Here is a 17502-nt window from a genome sequence, read left to right as displayed (position 1 = left end):
CCCAGCGTCATATGATCTAACTGAAGCTCTGCCAGCAGAGGAAAATATTCTACAGGTAGAGGCTATAGTAGCAAAACGTTGCTTTTACAGAGAAACAGTACAGGGAGCCGAAAAGAGTGGTACACCATCAAGTCCTTCAGGCGGGCGCAAACGACTGGCCATCAAGGATGAGCTAATGAAGATGCTCGACGAGGCTAACTGCCTTTACTGGGCAACAAGCCTGTTGGCTTTAGTTTATAACTTCGTCGACGACAAGCTTATTCGAAGGCCCCTTGACTGTCCTCCCCCGGCAATCCCCCGACTTCGAGTCGTCCACGCCGCTTTGGCCATCCCCCAAGACAGCAGAGAGTTGCGTAATGCCGTTTATCTTCTCGAGGAGAAGATAAACGGTAACTTCGTGAAGTATATCAATAACAATAGTGCAGCTCCTCGGCACAAACTTGCTCCGCCTGAACTGGAGATTGCAACCTTCCTATGCTTCGCACAACACACTCAATATCATTTCTCGCAAGGCCTTGTGTTCATCTCAGATTTTCAAGGTAAGTTAATATAAGCTAGTCTCTTTTGCTTTCCTTTTCGTACTTACATTTGACTTGTCAGGGTCCGGTGGAATATTGACTGACTGCCAGGTTATCACTACCAAGTAAGGCTCTATTACCTCCATGTGGTTGGTTCTCATCCTTTCCCAGAGACTTTGCCGATAATTTTGGCGAAGGAAACTGGACGGCGACGTTAGACAACTTCCCCTTGTTGCACAAATGCAACCAGTATTGTGTATATTTCGGACTCCCTTCCTTGCAGACAGCAGTATGTTTTCTTTTTCTGATGGATCCTTTCTACTACATCTCATGTCACCTCTTTTTTCACAGAGTTCGGCTACAAAGATGAGAACATCACAAGAGATTGACATCATGTCCAGTCGTGTTCGTGGCTGAGAGGGATTTTTTTTTACATGACATGTACTTACTGTATCGCTTGAAATCCTATGTTGACATGTTGAATTGCACGCTCGCTCGATCTCTCATCACACTGGCTTTTGCCCAAATCACACTCGCTGGATCAAAGAAATTAATTAAAATGTATTTTCGTTGATCGCCCATCAAAGGCCTTGCTCGAATTTTGCTAAATACAAATATAATAGCTGAAGGTACATCGGATTTTGAAAAATATTATGCCGGACATTGGCCGGGCTCGAAAGTTGAGCCGTAACCAATCATCCACCGTATGAGCGGTATTGGGAAGGAGGCGGCCCACTAAGGAATGCCCAAACAAGGCTGTCTCTCTCACTGGCTTGAGTTGGCCAAAATCCCCTGTGAAGATTACATTGATGCCTCCAAACGGTTTTGCAGCATGAGCAGGATCATAGGCCTTTGCAGAGCAGAGCCTGTGAGAGATGTCGCTGAGGAGAGACGCAGATACCATAGAGATTTTGTCGATGACAAGGTAATTAACATCCATTCACACATTTTCCAGTTCGCTTTGATTAGGCTTGTGCTAAGATTTTGGTAGGGATGTCAATGAGTGTATGGTGTAACCACTGATGAGGACAGCAGTGCAACCTGTGGGGGCACTCAATAACAATTCATTGCTGCAATTACACCTGTTATAAAATTCGACAATTGTGTTAATGACATGGCTTTTACCAGATCCTCCAGTGCCAGCAACATAGAGCATCAACTGTTTGTGACAGTTATTCACGTAATGTTCACCTATCAACTTCACAGTGCGTTCTTGTTCGTCATTTCCAGAAATCCCCAAGAACATTCTCTGGAGTGTGAATGGGCAGTTGGGGGGAAGATTGGGTGTCAGAAGAAGTAAGCTGGCACACAGTGGTATTTCCGTCAAGATCAGTTCTTGCGCACTTGCGTATGTGCCCTTTGTGTTGGTTGTCTTCTGAATGTGAAGGGTGGACTCTTTTCTTCTTTCTCATTTGTTTCATGAGAATACTTTCTAGGCGTATGTTTGTCATGTCGTTGTTGGTGACTATTGACGGTGTACGGAAAACAGTATTCCCTTTGTTTTCTTGCAGATTGTTGAACATTCCCGCATGGTCTAAACAATTCATGACTTCAGATAAAAGGTAAGAAATTTGAATGGAACGTGCTTGTGCTACAAGCATCAAGTCGAACAAGGAAGCGCTGTCTGCGCAATCCAGTATGGCAGGCAGTAAAGAATCATGTCCGTGATATTGAAAATTTGCCCATGAGTCTAGCGGCTGCTTCCCGCAATCTGTTACGATCTCTATTGGACATTTAAGGACTACTCATTTCTTTTTACTCATCGGTTATACCATCGGACCGATGACTCATTTCCTTCACGTACACTTCCGTTCCTCTCGCATTCACAGTACCTATTACAGTACTTAGTCTTCAACAGACGGACCAGCCCTAGATAGGACCTAACTCCTATCACCGATTCCTTTCCATTATAAATACCATGTAATAGCAGTAGTATTCTCCAATACGATTCTACGCAGTTTACACTTACAAAGCTAGACTCTTAAGATCAGACTTCTATTCAGAAGAAGACCAACTCCCGTTGGAAAACCTCCACTCAGAACTACGTTCTCGAACTTGTCTTTGGATAAGTCTCTTTACAAACCCCGACGAACCCTCAGACTTTGTTAAGCACTTTGTGCGTAACACAATCAACAAGAGAGTGATGACAAGACGAACACATATACACTGCACCTAGAGTTTTAGTACTCTCTAAACCTATGGTACAAAAGTCCTCCTTCATACTGCCCGAGATTGTAAGATGTCGGTAACGTGTGCAGGGGCAATAATTTGTTCCGTAACAACTTTAAGTCAAAGGTGGCAGGGTCAATAGGTTGTACTTCATCGAACAATTTCTTCTGACCACAAACTGCACATGGCCTGCATGTTGAAAGTAGCAATTTTTGAGCAGTGTCCCACTCCTTGATTATATCCATCTTCTGCTGATCTGTGGCAAGATGAGGTAAGGAAGACGGTGGGAGTGCACTTGAAGGTAAAGAGGCTCTTGCTCGGCTACACCTGGAGTTGGAGGCATGATGCTGTGCCGCACGGGCATGTGAATTCTGATAGTCATCAACAATGGTAGTATTGCGTTTGCAATCCACAGCATGGCGATCTGATTTCAACTCTTGAAAAATAAACTTATTGTTATCAGCACAACAAGGGCCACAATCATGGGCGAGAAGATGCCTGAAAAGTGCAACCTTCACGGGATTTTTTGCCACTGGAATACCATGTGCACTTGTGATTTGACCAAGATGAGAGGCTGTAAGATTCCTATCCCCTATGCCGAGTTAATGGAGGGACAAGTCTCAAAGATCAACAAGTAGCGTCAAGTAATCGATTAAGAAGTAATCAACAACTGAAGAAAGTATGTACATGAGTGCTGGTATATATATGTTTCTGAAGGTCAGCCATGAGGCGCTGACTGATGTTCTACGTCATAGTTCTAGGCTTTGTCACGTGGTTGTCACGTGATCGGATATAACTAACTACTACTGGTCTTGTGTTCTTGTCACGTGATCAGATATGAAAGAAAAATGAAAGAAAATGAAAAAGAAACTAGCACTCTGGCTCAAATCGTGACAGAGGCTGTCAAATGTTGAAAATGCAAAATGACTTGAGAAACAGTGTTGAAGCGAACAACAACATTGCAACCTTGTGGCCAGAGTTCATACGGCTGACAATGTTCATTGCTATATACAGAACAAAATCGATAAGTCCTAATAAAAGTGGCAGCTAACTTTCCATTGTCAGAGGGAACATCTGACTCAACAACCGGCAGATCATGGTCTGTGAATATCCAGAACATCCAAAACAGAACATCATCCACACAGAGGGTAAGAAGTGAGCTCAGAATTGAAGGAGAGGGCTGAAATTGCTCACATTGATGGACTTGTTGGGGCCCAGTATGAGATGAAGTAGCCACTGCATGAGAAGCACTATCAGGAAGTGTTCAAGAAGTAGATGCATGTGGATAAGAAGTTGTTGATAGAGGAGAGTGTTCAAAAGAGGAAGTACCACCAGAGTCAGTGCACAACAAAGAAGGTGTCTAAGCCATTGAGCAATGGAGTGGGAAGAAAGCAAGAAAGAAAGTGAGCCGCAAAAGACGTGGCGTGCAAAACACATAGTCAACGGATGTTGGCGCAAACAACCGGTGCCATTTGCAGTGTCAAATTATGAATGTGAGACCTGGTAACCTACGGTACCAGGAATATCCCTCCTGGGCAGCAACAATATCATTTGTTAGCTCTACAAAACGTTCACGGCGACATTTGTTTTGTGCATCAGTGAGCTTTGGTTTACGCCTTTGTATACGAGGTGCTATAGTGGGAGCCATACAAACAGAAGATATATTTGCTAACCATTCAATTTATAGTGTACATCATGTATATCAGTAATGTGTTTACATGATCCATTTTCCTGAAACATCAGCCATCCCTGAAGAAAGAAAGAAAAAGGCCTAGACTTACAATATACCTGATGTGCTTCTAGAGTGTTTAAAGTGTTTAAAACCTGAGCAATGCAATCGTGGGGAATACCGCAGTCTTGAATGATAAACTTCCAGTTTTTAGGGTGGTATCCAGGCTCTTGGTGCATGCAGTGTGCTAACTCACTCCAAATGTTGTCATGAATGATCACCTCCCTTAATACCTCTTTCAGAGAGCTCCTGAGCTTCATGTCAAGAATGCTGTTATGTCGGGGCCAGGCTGCAGCGAAACTATCAGAGAGCACAAAAGTGTTTGTGATTGATATGGTGTGGCTGGTGGAGGAAGGCATAGGGGAGCAGATTTGGTGTGGATACAAGCAATGATGAACTGGAGAGACGGGTGGAGTAGTGGTGGGGATATCACTTGGATTTGAAGCAACATTGATGGTTTGTACAATAGTGGGGCTTGCATAAGAATCACCATATCCATGAGATAGTACAGCAGTACATAAGCCACTAGTTTGCTCCATAAATTTACCAATTTTGTTTTCATGGATGACCCTAGAAGATCACAAAGAAGATTTGGCCTCGTGCTTTGGCTGATCAGTGTCCGGTTTCCCGTTGTCCTTGGTAATGTGCTTATTCAACATGGACATATTGTCAGGTGGAGTAGACGTAATCAAGCCCTTTCTTCTATACTGGCTAGCGGGAGCAAGTACTGGGGCATCCTTGGCACTGGAATTTTGGTATCTGGGCATTGGAGGCGTAGCTGCCTTGCCCTTGCTGATGTCAGTTGATATACCCCCAGACTTTTGAGCCCTCTCCAACAAGTGATTGGTCAGTGCAAAGTGAGTGTTCATGTAACAAAGGAACTCAAAACGTGATTGCTGTGATTTGGCCAAGGCTTTGTTGGAGGATTTCCTCACAGTAACAAACAACATTTGAGGATGGTCTTGATAGCTGGGCACATTACTGGATAGTGTGTGTAGTGACAAATAAGAGTCGGTGTCAGAGTTATGCAGCTGCTTGGAGCTGGAGGACGAATGAGGCAACAATAGGGTGGTGGTGGATGTTACAATAACACAATTTTCGGACCTTTCCTTTAATTTTCATTCTCTGCTTTAACCTTTTACTATAGTTCACACTCCGTGCCATAGGGCACTTTCCTTTTTTGTTCTAACTCCACCTTCTCGCGCAGCGCTGCCTTTATTCTTCTTTTAGACTCAAACTCTCTCACACAGTGGAGCTGGTCATGCGGGCTAGGCCCCATGACATCATCAGCCACTGACTTTATCAACTGTACAGTACATAAGTACAAACACTCTGTATTAGTATATATACCCCAATAGATCCAGGAGACTCCTCAGCGAGTCCTCCTATTGTATACCAACAAACTCTCTGCAGCCTAAGGGGTAACCACTCCCCATTCACTACCCTTATAGTGTGTTCTTGTGTGCACCAGAGTAACTAACTCTTGGTTGTTACACATTGCCGGTGCATACTTTTTGTTCCCCTAGAAAACCTTGAGCACCAGATGCCTTGCGATTGTAAGTCCACTTGAGGTATGCATCTGTAATTGCAGTCAGCTGATGATTAAAGGCAGAAACCCGGCACATGATATGGTCTCTACCATCTTGATGATCTGGTCGACGTGATTTATGGCGATAGTAGCTGACAATTCATGAGAAGACAAAGAAAATATTGGGTTAAGATAATGTACTCTTTCCACAAGTTGCCGTTGAGTTCCCTCGTGAGTGCTTCAAATTCTCCACCCGCATGACTGATGTTCAATGGCTCTGAACCATCAAGCACATCATTGAGGGTCGCAATGTTGTTGTATATATCTTTGTCATCAGGAAAAACCCTTTTGCTATATAGCGCTATATAGCCACCACCTATATATATAAATGCACTCATAGAAACTATAGTACTATTAGTGCAATCATAGCTCTTATAGCTTTTATAGCACAGTAGTAGGCAAAATTTTTAACCAAGGGGAGAAGTGTCTATAATTCCCTCAAACTCTGGATTAATCTAATAAATTTGTTCAATAATAGAAAGAGGCCAAAAGTATTTGGAGTCAAGTATATTATTATAGGCAAGGTACTATAAGTGCTCTTATAGCCTACATAGCTCCTATAGCTGTAAAAGTCATAGTTATAATATAGTTGAAGCTGCTTAAAAGGGCTAATAAATCATACAGTATTAATTAATTATGTAGCCTGTATTAGTGAAATAGTAGTTTGTATCTTTGATATTTATACAAATGAGAATAATGATTTATCCAAATATAAGTGGTGACAATGAGTAACAAAATAACCTAAGTCCATGAAAGGTCAATGTATGACACCTGTATAATATATTTTAAAAGCTCTCATGGTGTAGTGGATAAATGTGTGATGTGTGGCTCTAAGTTGCTTAGTCACCCACAAGCTGACTAGGTGAGAGTTCAAATCCTGCCTGAGTTAATTTTTTCTATCAGCCACACAACAATTTCCAACATCTATAAGAGCATTTATAGAGCTATATGAGGCTCTATAGATGGCAGAGGTTCTATAGCAGGTTTGACCGCTATAACAGCTTTATGAGCACTTATAGTGCTATAGAGCTCTATATAGCTACCCCCATTTTTCTTGATGGTCGTCACTGACTGGTGCGTTGGGGAGGTCTCTCAGTGCCTCCAAAGCACATCAGACGTCAGACATCATTTCTTGTTCACGTAAGGGTTGCTATATTTTTAGGTGCGTCAGTCACTCACCTTGCATGTGAACCCTGTGACTTTCATATGACTCTAAGGCTCTTTTTGTAAGTGCCTTTGGACCCAAAACCCCATGCACAGGCTTTGTTGGCATGCTATTCTTGTCTCGAGTCCGCCCCACACGTCTGACTTTCCCACTCAACAAGCCGGTACAATTTTGAGGGCGTTTTGCATTTACACCAACCATGGGTGCAACTTGGATGATGATGTATTGATGTTCTGCATAGTGGACTTGGTATTCAGTACCCACCGGTACTCAGCGGCAGGTCTCAGGACACGTCCGTGACAGTGCGTGACACAGGTATGTGATTGATAGCCACATCATTATTCACTCTATCTCCTGCCATGACTTGCACGCACCAATCACCTACAGCCAATTCTAGTGCCATTCCTCCGACCTCTTTGTTTTCACCTGGAAAACCACGCCATGACAATCGCTCAGGTAGGTAACATCAGTAGATGATTCTTTGCTCGAGTTATTGATTCTACCCACAGCGCAATGCCTGCCTTTCACAGAGACAGTCACAAGCACCCATACCACTACAACCACAACCACAACCACAACCACAACAATCACAGATGCTATCTCTGTGACAACCACCCCAAGAAAGTCTCCCCAGCTGGCCGTGGCAGGTCCTTATGACTTGGAGAGTCCACAATTACCACCCACCATCAAAAACAAGCCGCCTGCCCAACCTCCTGTCAGTCCAATGACATTGTTCAAATCAAACATTCCTCGCCCCGACCACATTTGACTTCCTGCAAAAGGCGTCACTCCAGAGGGTTGCTATGTTGTCTGGGTTGGTCAAGAAGTGGGGATCTTCTACACCTGGTGAGTTCGGCCTTCCATTCTGTTCAATTCTACTAAATAAAATTAGGGATGATACTGCTGAGAGGGTACTAGGTGTTAGCGGTAATAGGTATAAGAAATACAACAACTTTGATGAGGCTCTCAGGAAATATAGAAGTAAGTATGAGTTGGGTGCCGTTCGAGCGGTCCCAATCCCTGGTGGTTGGTTCTGGTTGGAGGACCTCCATTCCTATGATAATGACCCATACTCTGCTCTCACAGAACGTTCATGGGATGTGCTTGGGGCGTTAACTGATCAATTCAGCCATGTCTTATGATTATATGTGATTTCTTTCATATTTACTCAATCAAAGCGCAGTTGACAACTCTACCCACTCTTGTGACAGATTTACGATAGTCTTTTGTATGATACATCCCATGCTAATGTAGTTCTGCAATCGTAGTTAATCGTCTGAAGCGCACATGAACCTCACACAAGTACTAACACTACAATAAATACATTTTGAGGAGAGATACATTAAATACATCTGTTTCACAAGGATACAAGGAGGAAAGTGTGGTCTAAACTATCTGGTATGCCAAACCACATCATTGAAAGTTGCGCAAAATGTGCAAAACTGAGACTATGTTCACTATAAATCCAGGGCAGCAATATCTCTCCACCATAAATCATCTTGGGCACATCCACTTGTCTCAATGATATGATCACCACCTCACTCTTGAATTTTTGAACAGGGCCTACTGGTTTATGTTGAAGCTGACACAATTCTTCATGATATAGCAAACACATTTGCTATACATTATAGGTGTTCTCTATTATAAATCATGCATAATGCATGGTTTGGGACAGATTAATCCACCAAGTTGAATCTCAGCCGCCACGATTGCAGCCTTGCTTTCTACAGGAGAGAGACACAATGCCTTCATCATTGGAAATCCCTTGCTCAATCTGCGGAAGCTCATGGTCGTCGAAAACAAAAAGGATTAGCAACGCCAGGCTATAGAGCGATGGTTATCTAAACCTCAGTAAGCCTGCTCCTTTTAAAGTCCATATTGTGCTGATTTTGGGTCGCCTGTTTCTTATTGTTTCTTACCAGCATCCTCAAGGCACAGAGAGAGAAGGCACGTCTTCATTCTGCTAGGTGAGAAATAAATCAAGGACAAAGGATGTGCCAGAGGGCCTTACAATGTCTGACTGACCAACTTTGCCAGAAATTGTCATAAGTACGCCATTTGCTTTTATTACGAGGTTAATATGTGCTAAGTAGTCTACAGGAAGAAAGCAGAGAAGGAAGTCATCATTAATCAACTGCCAGCTTCAGCATCTCAAAACCAGCCAACATCTTCTATCGAAGTTCTCAATGATAATATTGACTCCACAGAATCTGAATGCTCAACAAACACAGTTAATATCTCTTCATTGCGTTGTGCTGTGGTTGCATGGCAGGTAGACTGGGGACCTGAAGGTTCATGGGGTAGGATGTTTGATAAAGAGTTGGGGAAAGTGAGAGAGAGAGGGCGCTGGGAGGTCGACAAGTTTTTTGAAAATTGGGACAAGCATGTGCAGGATGGGAGGACCTATTGAAGGAGATAAAGAGAAATTTGCTCACCTGGCCATGCAAGGGAACATGCGACAACATCAGAGATATGGCTCTTCAAATATATGCACTGGTGTTGATGGTCACAGTGGAAGTTAATTTTTTTGAAGTTAAACTTGACGAGGATGCGCCAGCGGTCCCTCTCACAAAAATGTCGGAAGTTTGTTATCACTTGGGTCTGTAAATATTAGTATGCAATGAGAGATACACCGAGACTACCAGAGTGCAAAGTGATTGCTCCTTGTCAGTGACCCGACCACGCCAGTGGGCGCTCATCTCACGCCTCAGGATGTGTACTTGATGCAATGACAATGGCCCAGGTGGTGGTTGGTTCTCGCTCATTGGTATCTCCAGCATCAAAGTAGGAGGGTCTTCTCAAGGTACTGGTATACCAGTATGGTATGTTGTTGTTTTATGTCTGTGTGCTGGATGTGTGCTGATTTTCCTTGTGGTTGTTTCTTCTACTTAGTTTGTTACAATGGCGTGACAATGCCAGACATGCCAGAAAAATGAGGATGAATATCTTCAATGTGGTGTTCGCACCTTTTTCCGTCATACAAGGTGAAAATTACAGGTTTGTACACTTATCACAAAGGACTTTTGGAAGCATGCAGGGAAGGGAGGTCAGTTTTTCAAGCCAAGAGCGTTGTACTGCTGATTTTCTACTACAAGTACTGCCAGTACACGTGACCTCGGAAAATCTCAGCCGAAGAGTCTGTAATTTGAGGGAGATGAAGCATGTGGTCTTAACCATCCTCCTAGCATTGTCCTGCAAGTCCCTGCATGAAGTTCATGTGGGACGGTGTATTAATGATCCCGTCAATTTGGACAGCTCCGTTTCTACGTTTTGAAGGTCTCAACAATGCTTTTGCTCACAGAATCTTCATTGTAACAACCAAGAGTTAGTTACTCTGGCGCACACAAAACACACTATAGAGAAGATGAAGATGGGGAGTGGTTACCCCTTGGCTGCAGTGAGTTAGTTGGTATACAACAGGAGGACTCGCTGAGTAGTCTCCTGGATCTATTGGGGTATATATACTACTACAGGTTTGTTTGTACATATGTACTATACAGTTGATAGAGGCAGTGGCTGATGATGTCATAGGGCCTAGCCTGTATGGCCAGCTCCACTGCGTGAGAGAGTTGAATCTAAAATAAGAGAAAAGGCAATGCGGCGCGAGAAAGAGGAGTTTGAACACAAAGGGGGAAATGCCGCGTGGCACCATGTGTGAAAGCTAAAGTACAAGGTTAAAGCGGAGAATGAAAAGAAAGAAAATGTCCGGAAATTGTGTTGTCGTAACATCATTACTCATGTCAGATTTTACATACGGAATCTTGTCCAATACAACTGTTCCCTCCAGCAGGGAACCCACTATCATGGGCTCACAACTGGTTTCTTTCCACAGTAATATATCCAATGCCTTAGTATCATATCACCGAGTTCCTGGACAGCAAGAACTTTGCCCACCAGCTTTCTTCAATTTGGACGAAGTTTTTCCCCCTGTCAGTAATGCTAGAGGCACGTCAACGCCTCTGTCGCCAACATGACCAGATGTTAACTACCTCACCCTTGACGGTGCGGGGTATCAATTAATTGACGACAATATCCTTCACAATATTGCAAATGACTTTGGGATAGATTCGCTCACCACATTGCTCGACCCGCCTGTTTTGAATGGGCAAGTAACGCCCCTGGTGCCACAGCAAACCACACTCCCAGGGAACCCACCAGTCACACAATTGGAGGGCAGCGCAAAATCCCACTTGACCCATTAATTTAACTCAAGCACCCCCTCGTCAACTTACAGAAGCCGAAAACGCTACATAAAATCTGGCTGCTGATCAGAGGAAACTGCACAGGGACCAAATCAATGAGGACATCAGAAAATATATACAGAGTTGGAACGAACAACTAGAGTTGCTTGCTGAAAAGCATAACATGACAATAGAATGCACAAAAGCCCTCACAGGATCGCAGGCTACATTCAAGAAACCCCAGGCTCCAAATATGTACAATGCCATAGTGCATGCCAAGTCGCTAGAGGTTAATGCTGGTAAGTAAATATTTTCACAAACTGAAGCTTGTGTATGGCTGATAAGTCGACAGACCTTCCTGTTGGCGAGAAGAAGCGCCTCCAAGAAATTCAGTCTTTAGCAAAAGTCAAACAGGGACCAGAGGGGTTGTGCAAGGACAAGCAGGAGGAGATGCGCAATCTCCTCCTCGAACATTGTGAGATAAAGAGCTCTGGTGTTTGCTTCAACAATGCCGCTGCTGCTCATGATCTTATGTGCACATCAGACAGGATTGGAAGAGAGGTCTGTTTCCCATTGTCATCATCTTAATATACTGACTTACTTGTATACCTTAGCTTGATAATCTGGCACTCCGTACAGGCTCATACGGGTGTTTTTTCCTCACGCAAGGACACATTAACAACTTAGGAGCAGCCACTTGGTATGGGAGTGACAACTCCCTCAATTTTTGGGAAGATGTAATTGGTAGGGATCCAGACGAAATTGCCCAGTTATTTGAGCAGTGGGGATGTTCTAGAAACCAAAGTCAGTGCTCATCACACCACCAGGATCCATTTGCTAACATTTCCTTGTAGATACAGCAGAGCAAAACAACCTTCAAAACTGTTGTTGTCAGTGTGCAAGGGCCTGCAAGATTGGCCTTCGTATGTTCCACCTCTCTCACCTTACAATAATACAATAAGCTAATCTATTACTTGACCATAGGCAAGGTTCTGGGCTGAACAACTAAGATGGACTACAAGAAATATGAGACTGCCATTGTCTCCTTGCACGGTGTGAAAATTGTCGGCTGGCCCACAAACATACCTTTTGTCAATCCATCTGCTATTGGGATAGTCACAGAAATCTGGCAGCTTCGTGACGCATGGAGAAACGGTACTTGTCATTGGATCAAGTTAACACAATCCCAGTTGAAAGCCTACAGGACTGAACTTGAAGCACGGCAGAATGCAGGCGAGGTGACTCGGAAGAAGAGGAAAAAAACGATCAGATGCAGGTTTACCCAGAAAGCATTGACAGACCACCCAGAACAAGAACAAGGAGAACAAAACACGCACCATGAACAGGAGGACAGCCATTCGGAGAGCACCCATAAGTGCAGAGACAATTGAGTCATCCTCGGAAGACTTGGGAGACAATGAGTAGATGTAAGTCCCATATTGCACTATTAAACACACTGCCTTTGCTAAATAGATAATGTTCCCCTTGTCAGTGCTTTGTTATATGCCCAGATGTTATGTCTTATGTGTCTTTCCCCTCAAAATTTAGTATCCGTGTATGTTTGATGCTGAGATTGTGTTGTTTTTCCATGCGTTTGTCTATGGACACAGGATTGATGTGGTTATGGCCCTAGAAATATGTATATATGAAGATTTCCCTCATTCCCAAAGCTCAAAATTGAAGAAACAGGCTCAATACACAAGCTCGCTGTGCTGAACAGTGACCTTGCATGATATACAAGCAACACGACTTGTTGATCATCACGTGCCGGTAACCGAGTGTCACCAAACATGGCCAAACGGGAACGCACACCGTGCGGGGGGAAGCTGCAGAACTGTATAGCTGCTACCATATTTGGAGGGGCACAGACTGCAAATGAGTGGTGTTGCCGAACACGTTGTCTCTCAGCAGGAGAGGCCAAAAAAACTATATAGTTCTTGCCTAACTGGGAGAAACGCGGACTTCCAATAGACAGCAATGGCTCTGATGACTAACCGGGTGTAGTTGCCGGTTCAGGTGACTCTTTTTTCAACTCCAAAGTTGCTAATTAATGAAGAAACAATAAAAGAGGCCCAAGAATAGCTTTAAACCATCTAATTGGAGGTGCATCAAGGCAGTAATTATTGTTCTAGTTAGATATATTACGTGGGAATCACAGGTGACCATAAGTGCACCATTCAGTACCAAGTCACAAGCCGGCCATTTCAGGTTATCGATCGAGTTGTAGACTATGTCCTAGTGTAAATATCCTGACATGACAAACACAAAAATAGCAAACCATCGAAAACTGTTTAGCAATTGACAATCCAGTACCACTCATACTATCAATATAATCAACATAAAATTGACATTCTTATTCATGTAAACGGTATCATAAACTACATCTGGTATCAAAATTCATTATATCAACATTCTTTGAAGGCACTTCTGCATCCTAGAAACCTCCCCAAATAAAAAATCATCTTCTTCATCGTCACCGTTATCTAATTCTTGAGAATTGATGGTATTGTTGTGCTGTGCAGAGTTATTGTCTTTGATATCTCCAGAAAAGCCTTTGAGATTATAAATCTGCTGTAGATGACGGCAGTGAACATTGTTAACACGCCGATGAGTGAGATACTTGGCATTAATTTCCAATGCAATGTACTCATCACCTGCAGTACCCTCAGCCATAACAAGCAGATGTGCATCCTTGGCGTTAACCCACTCATGCAGCCTCCTTATTTCAACATAAAGATGTTTGATTTCCTCTTGCGCACAAATAACCTTGAAATATTTCACTGCCAGTTCACGATTTGATGGCACAGCCCATGGTTTCTTTAGAATGTCATGACGTGAACATTTCAATAGTTCAAATTTGCCCAACCAAGTATATGACACCACCTGGGAATACTCTAGGACAGGTGCTGGGTTTTTTTGCTCAGCTGCAAGCTTGTTGTACCTGTCTGACGCAGTCCGAATGGCAAAAGACCATTGACTGATAGCTTTAGAGATATGCTGTCGTAACTTGTAACCTGCTCAGGTAATGAGGTGAACAAGTGAATTAATATTGTTTACTGACTTACCTGTGCCTGCTAGGTTTGCCTTCAACAATTCAAACAAATGCTGGACAACAAGCGCTTCGAGACTTTCTACGGCACAGATGAACTTTCAATTGTTAAGATACTCCAGCGCCTCACAATATTCAGCGCTATCAGATTTCCAACGCTCATATATTTCCATCCATTTTTCAATGTCAGCAACCACATTCATTTACAAATTCAAACAACAAACTGCTTCCACTCGAGCCGCCTCCTTGGCACGAGAAGCTGAAAGCCAATATTTTTGCTCCTTTGCGCTAGACACAAAGCCTGAAGGGACGTAGTTTTCAAACTGTACAGTTGTCATAACCCCATAACTTTCCCTATACAGTAATGCATCAGTCATAATAGGAACAAGAATGCATCAACAATGCTCACTCAAGCTGGGTGAGTTTTTCGAGTGCACCAACGTAAACCAACACCATTACCTCATAATCAGATTCCTGAGTAAGTCTTGTGAGATATCTGGACCATACTCCTGAAGAATGACTAACACTTGTTTATAGTTGTTCAAAAGAAAGTTACCTGCGGTGAATCAATATTGTGACATTCAGTAAATAAATTGATATGAATTGATACATACTAAGTTCTTGATATTTATCTTGATCCCACTGATTGAAATATAGGTTGAGGTATTGGAGCCAATGGAAATGTGAAGCATGTTGTATGACATGAGCTGTACCATTTGAGGACGAGAAAATCTGTTCGCACATCTCCATGTCTTCCAAACCAAAGCCTTTGAGATAGAGGGGGTGCTTAGTTAGTTGGCAGGTGCAATTGTGAGCATGGCCATGGAAAGAGTTGACAGCCATCATCAAGTTCTTCGATTCCGCTTGATTACTCAGGGAACTATGTGAGATTGTTTTTGCGAACAAGCAACCAATGTTGTAACCAATTGCCTGGTCGGAGCCAAATATGTCTGGACCATATAAGCACCTACAGTTCTCCACTGCGTCACATTTCCACTAGTGTCTCAACAGTACCATGACGGCAAGCCGGTATGAATATGCCTGCTTGTTCAAATATTTTGATGGTATGATCATCAACTGTATTGGCTACAGTCCAATTATCTGTGCAAATTTCTGGTGGCTCTTCACCTCTTGATGTCCGAACAGCATTGTCTGTCTGCATAGACAAATGATCCTGAACACTAGGTCAATTATGCACTTCATTCTGGAAAATATTAATGTCTTCATTGCTTATAAGGCAGGGACTTTGGAATATGCGTTCATCTGCAGAACCAGCACCATCACTTGGCAAAACAATGTGGCACATCGTTTTGCCGAGTTGTTACTGTCTATGCCGTGAATTTGTGCAGGGACTACTGGAGGATCATCTGGCCACTGTAACATAATGTAAGATACTACAAAGCCCAGACAATAGAGAAGCACCTTGTAACCACAGGCCGGGCACGCAAAACAAATATGCCAGTCAGGACAATCCCTACCAAGTAGCTTGTTAACCTTAGCCTGAACTCTTTGCAGTATTTCTAAATATATGTCAAATGCAATTGATAACTGATCTCAAAATGTTTAGACATACGTAACCTGGAAACAGTGTTATAAGCTAAAACAGTCACATGAGAAAGTATGAGTGGGATTACATTGTTGAGCGCACATAGAACTTTTGCCATTGCCTGGGTGCTGAAGGAGTATTGATGCTGTTTTATCTGATGATAAATCTCAAGTGATTCCAGGGATATAGCAACAGAGGGCTGTATAGGAGAACATCCGAGCAATTCTACATGGATTAAAGAGACGTTAGCTGCTTCATTAGCTCCCTGAGAAACAGGTAGTTTGTCCACATAGCCTTGGAAGCATTAGCACGCTTGTATGTCTAACAATGGGACACTTAACTTGTCATGTTGACTGCTGCAACCTCAAATTTGCGAGTTGATTGCATGTCTTCAGTCGGACATTAATTGTACTTCCAACATAGATAAGCTTCGACAAGATCAGAAAGTTGATTCTGCCAGTGTTCATGCATATGATGATGTCGTTGTATGCGTGTACAATAATTACCACGTCTACATCCGAAAGAAGAACCACACATACTAAATTACTGTAAGCTGCTAGACAACAACAGACATTAATCAAACGACCTTGTAATTATGCTTGCTCGAACACGTTCTACTGGGTCAAACTTGTATTGACCGTCTAGCCCACATTCATCTTGAGAATCATGGTCATATTCTTGCTCTTCTGTAGGATTGTCAGTATAGCAGTTATACAAATCATACATACCATGCTCCTCGAGTGTCTCAGCAGGAACACCAATATTTTGCGCAATTTCTGAGAGCATTTCGTGATAAGGTTGATTTCTACCTAGAATATGCTAAACTGTGCACTGACTAGCCGGGGATAAAAGGCTTACTTACTTTTGAGCTCCTCTCAACGGCGGCATTCAAATTCAACTTGGTCTTGATGAATCTTTGTGAGGGTCGACCGAGTAACATGCCGCAGCCCACTGTCACGCAAGCTTGTTGTATGGACATAAGAAGAGGTGAGAAAAGAAAACTTCTTGCGGCCCATAAATGCTCTGAATAACCAAGGATTGAGGCGCTGATATGTTGATGTGATTGGAGTAAGGATGAGTTCACAGCAAACACGAGAAAAGGACTATGCAGACGGTGTTGAGACAACAATGATGGGGATTGTTACGATAACACAATTTTTGGACCTTTCCGTTATTTTCATTCTCCACTTTAAACTTGTACTTTAGCTTTCACACATGGTGCCACGCGGCATTTCCCCTTTTGTTCAAACTCCTCTTTCTCGTGCCGCGTTGCCTTTTCTCTTATTTTAGACTCAACTCTCTTACACAATGGAGCTGGCCATGCGGGCTAGGCCCCATGACATCATCAGCCACTGTCTCTAGCAACTGTATAGTACACATGTACAAACAACCCTGTAGTAGTATATAAACCCCAATAGATCCAGGAGACTCCTCAGCGAGTCCTCCTGTTGTATACCAACTAACTCACTGCAGCTCAAGGGGTAACCACTCCCGTCATCATTATCTCTATAGTGTGTTTCTGTGTGCGCCGGAGTAAATAACTCTTGGTTGTTACAG

General features: G+C 43.0%; 5 protein-coding genes across 5 annotated transcripts; 3 read left to right on the top strand and 2 right to left on the bottom strand.

The window, feature by feature from the left end:
- Window positions 1-175: 175 nt before the first annotated feature.
- Window positions 176-935, top strand: SERLADRAFT_444082 (uncharacterized protein; the record flags this gene model as incomplete). Its single annotated transcript, XM_007324715.1, has 4 exons — window positions 176-539; window positions 601-643; window positions 690-807; window positions 870-935. The coding sequence occupies 4 exons, from the start codon at window positions 176-178 to the stop codon at window positions 933-935; spliced, it is 591 nt and encodes a 196-aa protein (XP_007324777.1).
- A 559-nt stretch (window positions 936-1494) lies between these two features.
- SERLADRAFT_481061 (uncharacterized protein) lies at window positions 1495-1982 on the bottom strand (the record flags this gene model as incomplete). Its single annotated transcript, XM_007324714.2, has 1 exon — window positions 1495-1982. The coding sequence occupies one exon, from the start codon at window positions 1762-1764 to the stop codon at window positions 1495-1497; it is 270 nt and encodes an 89-aa protein (XP_007324776.1).
- Window positions 1983-7528: 5546 nt separating this feature from the next.
- On the top strand, window positions 7529-8311 carry SERLADRAFT_444081 (uncharacterized protein; the record flags this gene model as incomplete). The annotated part of the gene is made up of 4 exons (XM_007324713.1): window positions 7529-7625; window positions 7679-7884; window positions 7952-8015; window positions 8088-8311. 4 exons carry the CDS (start codon window positions 7529-7531, stop codon window positions 8309-8311), a joined length of 591 nt encoding a protein of 196 aa, XP_007324775.1.
- Window positions 8312-11534: 3223 nt separating this feature from the next.
- SERLADRAFT_412209 (uncharacterized protein) lies at window positions 11535-12359 on the top strand (the record flags this gene model as incomplete). Its single annotated transcript, XM_007324712.1, has 5 exons — window positions 11535-11649; window positions 11703-11911; window positions 11965-12154; window positions 12246-12273; window positions 12335-12359. The coding sequence occupies 5 exons, from the start codon at window positions 11535-11537 to the stop codon at window positions 12357-12359; spliced, it is 567 nt and encodes a 188-aa protein (XP_007324774.1).
- Window positions 12360-13750: 1391 nt separating this feature from the next.
- On the bottom strand, window positions 13751-16731 carry SERLADRAFT_444079 (uncharacterized protein; the record flags this gene model as incomplete). The annotated part of the gene is made up of 6 exons (XM_007324711.1): window positions 13751-14364; window positions 14416-14497; window positions 14624-14753; window positions 14809-14873; window positions 16555-16631; window positions 16674-16731. 6 exons carry the CDS (start codon window positions 16729-16731, stop codon window positions 13751-13753), a joined length of 1026 nt encoding a protein of 341 aa, XP_007324773.1.
- Window positions 16732-17502: the final 771 nt, after the last annotated feature.

This window comes from Serpula lacrymans, assembly GCF_000218685.1.
Source record: "Serpula lacrymans var. lacrymans S7.9 unplaced genomic scaffold SERLAscaffold_21, whole genome shotgun sequence".
NCBI lineage: Eukaryota > Fungi > Basidiomycota > Agaricomycetes > Boletales > Serpulaceae > Serpula > Serpula lacrymans.
The sequence above is the reverse complement of the archived record's forward strand: the minus strand, read 5'-3'. Positions and strand labels throughout refer to the sequence as shown.